Below are 5463 nucleotides of genomic sequence, written 5' to 3'. Positions count from 1 at the left end.
ATTCCATCCCCTTTTCAAGCCTGTCCTCAAGAGGCTGGGAATAACTTGCAGAGTCCAGGGCCTTTGGGGCACAGGGAGGACCCTCCTCACGAGCAGGGCGGAGGCAGCTTTTATAGTGTGGGGCTTCTTTTTGCACGTTTTATAAAAACATTACCTTGTGAGCCCAGGGCCTTGGAGGCTTCCTCAGTCCGGGGAAATCTGCCTCGGCCCAGAGCCACAGGCCACCTCTTTCAGCTCCTGCTCCCTCACTGCTCTGAGGCCTGAGTCCAGAGAAAGTTGGTGGATGGAAGTTTTGTATGTGTGGTTTGAGGTTTTGTTTTTTTCCTTTTTCCTTTCCCTCCCTTGAAAAAAAAAGCCAAAAACTTTGTCAAACTTCAAACTTCGGAGCTCCCTAGTGGCAAGGAGGGGAGGGGAGGAGAACTTCAGCCCCCTCCAGCTTCCCACCCCCTTTCCCCAGAGTCACGTCTGACCCGTCTGGTTTCCAGGAGCAACCAGACATGATGTAACACCCAGATGAACTTGAACTTGGGGGTGTTGAGAAGAAAAACAATGGCTCCGAGCGGGGGCTGGAGCCAGCCCCCTCTGCTCTGTGCCAGGGAGCCCGAGAGAGCCCTGCTGGCAGAGGGCGGGAGGGGGTGCCAGAGGAAGGGACCTCGGGCAGGCCTCCCCTCCCAGCTCTGGGCTGGCACCAGGCGGCAGGGCTCCATTGCCCCCCGCCCTCCCTCCCTCCCGCTGCCGGCTGGCTGCCTGCAGCTCTGTTCCCCTGCTTGCTCTCACTCTCGGGTGCCATGGCCATGAGCCCTCCCAGCTCACTTGGTTTCTGCCTCCATGTGCTTTTCCTTCTGCACTTTCTCTGCTCACTTTGCTTGGACACTGGGGCCAAGTCAGAGTTTGAAGCAAGTTTGGGAAGCAGTTTTTCTCCCTGTTGTTCCCACAAGGGGCCTGGGCCCTGGGCCCTGGGCCCGGCACAGGCAGGTGTGTCCAGGGGTGGTGGGGGGACCAGAACTGGACAAGCCTAGCCGGGAGCCTTCGGGCCCGGGGGCAGGCAGGCGGCTGCAGCGGGTGGGCGCCAGGGGTACAGTGGGGGGTGGTTTCCACAGTAACCAGTGACTTTAGCTGATCTCTGGAGCACCAGATGGAGAGAGAACAATAGAATGAGGGAAGAAAAGAAAATTTTAGCAATTTTGTCATTCCCTGGGCAGCGCTTTTTACTTAGTTTTAATCAATTTTGGACCTGGCTCAGGAAGCAGGGAGGGGTAAGCATAAAAGCCATTCGGTGCCTGGCAGCAGATCCCCATTCCTGGGACTGGTCAGGAGGTGGCAGGGACCCTGCTGGAGCTACCTTTCTCCCTAACTCCAGGCCTGGAATTGGAGTCTTCCTCCTCTGAGAAGTCTCCCTAGTCTGAGCACTGCTGGTTGTCCCCCTGCCTTGCAGCTCAGAAGACCCCAGAGGGGCCAGCCAAGGGCAGAGGGGCCAAGTAGCCCCTCCCTGGTCGTCCACAGGCCTTCATTTCCCTCAAGAGGAGGAGGGGCAGGTTCACAACCAGGGCAGAAGTAGAGGGTTCCTGTGTAGCCTCTCCTTGGGAAGGGGGTCCCAGAGGGCACCAAGTCTGGGAAGGAGGCTCACCCAGGCAGCTCCCCACCTCCGCGGTCCAGGAACAGGAGCTGGCTGCTTCCCCTCCCCCTCCATACTGGGCATACCTCGGGCCTGGGTTCCTGCCATGCCTCGCCAGGCCCCCGTGAGCCTCAGTTTAGACTTTCGTCCATTGATGGGGTCGGACTCTGGGCGGGTCTCTGTGCATGTTGTCCAGCACATGGCAGGAAGTTTAGCATCTCTGCCCACCCAGTAAACACAGCATCACCCCAGTTACTGCGACAACCCCAAACCCCCATGTTCTCAAATGCCCTCCAGCTGCAGCATCCAATGGAGCTAGCCACTGGCCACGTGTGGCTGTTTAAATTAAATAACGAGAAAAATTTGGTCCTTCAGTCATACTAGCCCCATTTAAAGTACTTAGAAGCCATGCTTGGCTAGCGGCTACTGCACTGCACAGCACAAATAGAGAACATTTCCATTGTCACAGAAACTTCTAGGTGATTTCTGAGGCTTTTTCTAACTGTAAAATTGAATATCTCTATCTCACAGTGGACAACGGTCTGCGGTCCCAAACCAGAGCCTGAACGGCAGGTCCGGCTTGCAGGCATAAACTGTGTGACCAAAACAAATGTTTCAAATATTGGAAATTTTCACGTGAAATTCTGTCTGGACTTTTGGCTTCTTTTGAGAAGTTGGCTGATGTAGCCGCCCCAGGCCCTCACAGTGATGTGGCAGCCTTGGCCCTAGGCAGGGTGTGGGCGTTCTGGCCACCACAGAACTTGTCTCCCTGTGAGCACGCCACACGTAGCAGTTAGGAGCATTGACTCTGAACTGCCCCCTGCATTCGAGTCTCAGCTCAGTCACGGGCTGTGTGGCCTCAGGCAAGCCAGCCACCCTCTCTTCACCTGCTTGTGTGGAGGCTGGAGTGCGAGTAGAATGAGCCAGGTCCTGGTGGGTGCTCTGTGGTTCGCTCTGCTTGGCCCCTGCAAATCCGAGTCTGTGACCCAGAGCCTGGGAGAGGCCCCAGGATGCATTTTCAGGGACCCCCATTTTGCCCCAAGGGTACCCCCAGGCATACCACTGCACTGTAGACCATAGACGAAGAGCCCCCAGCCCTGCTCCTTGGCCGCTGAGGTGGGCCAGAGCATTTGGTGAAGGACATTGCCAGATGTGGTGGGTAAGGTGAGTGAGGATGTCTGTCCTGGGTAGGTTTTGTGCTGAGTGGCCACCAAGGCCCTTTTGTGGGAAGGCAGCGCCCCCTGCTGGCACCCCAGGGAAGTGACACTTGCCCCACGGAGCTGCAGGTCCTTCCCCAGGGCTATTGCTGTGAAGGTAGAGGATCAAGGGGGTGGGTGTCTACCCGCTCCTCCCCTGGGCCTGGCACAGCTAGAGACCGAAGCCATGTGGTGTCTCCCTCTCCCCAGCCTTTCAGTCTGTGGGACCTTGGCTGGGGTGTATAGATGGGAATTTCTGCTTTTAATCCAAAGAGACAGAAAAAAACTCAGTGAGAAGCTGGGCCACCTCCGCTCCACTCCCAAAACCTCTTGAGGGACAAAAGCTTCAGCCTGGCATCCTCCCACCCTCCAGGACCCACACAAAAACCTAAACAATTGGAAACATGGCCAGATCCCAGGTCTGTGCCTGTGCCAGCGCCAGCCACGGGGGTCCCACCTGCTGGGCATGGTGCCCACGGGAAGGCCAGCTGGACCCTGGCACTGGGGGCAGGGTCTCTTGGGAGGCAGGATTCCCATAGGAAGGACAGACAGAAGGGGGATGTACCTCTCCGTGTGGTGTTGGTGTCCTTGGCTCTACTGGAGCTGGGGCCACGTAGGAGTGGAAAGGGACCTGCCCCTGCTGTTCTCAATATCACCTCTTTTTTGTCCCACTTCAGTCCTGGTTCCTCTGATAAGATCGACAAAAGAAATGACAAAATGAAAAGAAGAGGTTCCTCAGACGGGGGGAGAAGAAATTTTGAGACGTGGAAAAAAAAATCCCCAGCCCAGCCCAGCCCAGCCCAGCCCCACCGAAAAGCAAAAATTAGACGTCGTCAGCCACTCAGCCCTTCTCTCCTCCAGCCCAGGGACCCCTGCAGGCCCCCCGAAGCAACCCAGTTCTCGGAGAGCCCTCAGAAGAGGTCTCAGCGGAGCTGTGCACCAGCAGTCAAGCAGAAAGAAACATGCAAAACGGACTCTGCCAAGCAGAGGACAGAAAGAAAGGATGCAGCAGAACTGCCTTCCTCCCCCATCCCGTCCCGGCCTTCTGGGGAAGGAACGAAATCCCCAAACAAAGCAACCAGCACCGTTCCGAAGGGGCCTGTCCCCCACGCTCGCCCTTCCTGGGGGAACCCCACCTTCAACTGGGGCCAGAGCTTCACTAGGGAGCTCAGAGGATCAGCTTGTAAAGATGAGGGGTGCAGATCCAGAGGGCGCTCCCCTCCAGACCCTGCCTTGGCCCTCCCTGACCGCCATCGCCTCTGGCTTCTTCCCCCAACTGCTCCAGACCAGGAGAGGCAGGGTGGCCTTTGCGTCCCCCTGGCTAGAAGCCCCCGGGTGGGCAGGGGGTGTCCCCTGGAGCTAGTTTTGTGCTCTCGGAATGGAGGGTGTTTTGCCACCCCATCCTGAGCCGCAGGGGTAGTTCCCAGGGCCCCAGACCCCTCTGTACAGTCCATAGGAAAAAGAATACTCTCGAAGGTCCCGTCCCAGCCTGGGACAGGCCCTCTCTTCCCTCTCTCCGCAGGCAGGCAGGCTGGGAAGGTCGCCCTCCTGCCATGACCCGAGTGAGGGGAGATGTGCCCCAGGTCGCCCCCACACCCCAGCCCGCATGCAGGTGCCCTCTCACCACCCCATCGGTCCCTGCCCCTGCCCCTCATGCAGACAGCCCTGCTGTGGCCGGGCCGGAGAGTGGAGCAGAAAGGGGACCCTGGATCGGAGCGAGGAGATCGGGCGGCCGCCGCTGCCCCCTGCTAAGCAGCCACCTGCGCTAGGTAGGCGTCCTGCTCGCCCACTTTCAGTTCCTTTGGAGGGTGTTGGGTGTCGTCCTTTTTCAAAAGTGTTTTGGAGCTTTCTCTGCCCCCCCCCTCCCCTCATTGCCCCCTTGGCCACTTCTCTCTGGATTTCAGCTGTAATGTCTTTACTCTTTATTTCGGGGTGGGGCATTCATTGTTTGGGTCTTTTGCTGTTGCAATTGGGAACTCCTCCTCCATTTGAGCAACTTGGGAACAATTTGGTAACATATCACAGGAAGTAGCTCCCCCTCACTGCAGCCCCCTCCTCCCCCAAGGGAAGGTAGGGGGCCTCTTCAGAGGGTCTTCAGAAGCCCCCCTGCGAGGGAGGGAGCACGAGAATGCCCAGCCCGGCTCCAGGGTGTGACTTGGCCCCTCTGGCTTGTCTTTCTGTGCCTTACTCCTTCCTGCCTGCATCTCCCCTCCTAGACCCCTTTCTAAGTCCTTGTGCCTCTCTCTTTCTCTCTCTTAACTGTATGAAAACACAAAGCACAGGTCAGGATCCTCCGAAAGTCAATCAACCCAACATTGCACCGCAGGGGTGGGTTATGGGCTTTATTTATTGTGAATCTAGTGTGTGAGGCTGGGGCCCAGTAGGCGCGGGGAAGAAAGGAGGAGAGGGAGCTGTCTGGGGAGGAGGGGTGGGCCTTCACCTGGGGCAGAGGGGGCCAGCAGGTGGTGCCTCCGCCCCAGTCGGAAGCCACAAGGTTGCTGGCCCCAGGAGTAGCTTTTGTTGGAAGTTGAGAGAAGGCCCTCCCCCATCCGCGTGCGGCCCTCGGGGAGCACGGGGACTGAGAAGCAGGGGACTGGGGACCCCGCGGGAGCCTGCCGGGCGTGGGGTGTAGGGCGGGGGGGTGGGGGGCCG

General features: G+C 58.3%; 2 protein-coding genes across 8 annotated transcripts in view; one reads left to right on the top strand and one right to left on the bottom strand.

Moving 5' to 3' along the window:
• The window catches only part of LOC120618518 (histone-lysine N-methyltransferase 2B-like), a 3645-nt gene extending 3309 nt beyond the window's left edge, over positions 1-336 (bottom strand). The window contains exon 1 of the transcript XR_005657270.1: positions 155-336. The gene's annotated coding sequence lies outside the window, so the exon portion shown is untranslated. The remainder of the gene's footprint in view (positions 1-154) is intronic.
• Positions 1-5188, top strand: part of NFIX (nuclear factor I X) — a 92737-nt gene extending 87549 nt beyond the window's left edge. For all 7 annotated transcript variants that reach the window (XM_039882785.1, XM_039882784.1, XM_039882781.1 and 4 more), the window contains one exon: positions 3489-5188. In XM_039882785.1, the coding sequence (XP_039738719.1) occupies positions 3489-3503 (15 nt within the window). In that variant the 3' untranslated portion in view covers positions 3504-5188. The remainder of the gene's footprint in view (positions 1-3488) is intronic.
• Positions 5189-5463: the final 275 nt, after the last annotated feature.

Source organism: Pteropus medius, unplaced genomic scaffold (assembly GCF_902729225.1).
Source record: "Pteropus medius unplaced genomic scaffold, Ma_sr-lr_union100, whole genome shotgun sequence".
NCBI classification, from domain to species: domain Eukaryota; kingdom Metazoa; phylum Chordata; class Mammalia; order Chiroptera; family Pteropodidae; genus Pteropus; species Pteropus medius.
This window is presented reverse-complemented; position numbering and strand designations above follow the sequence as displayed.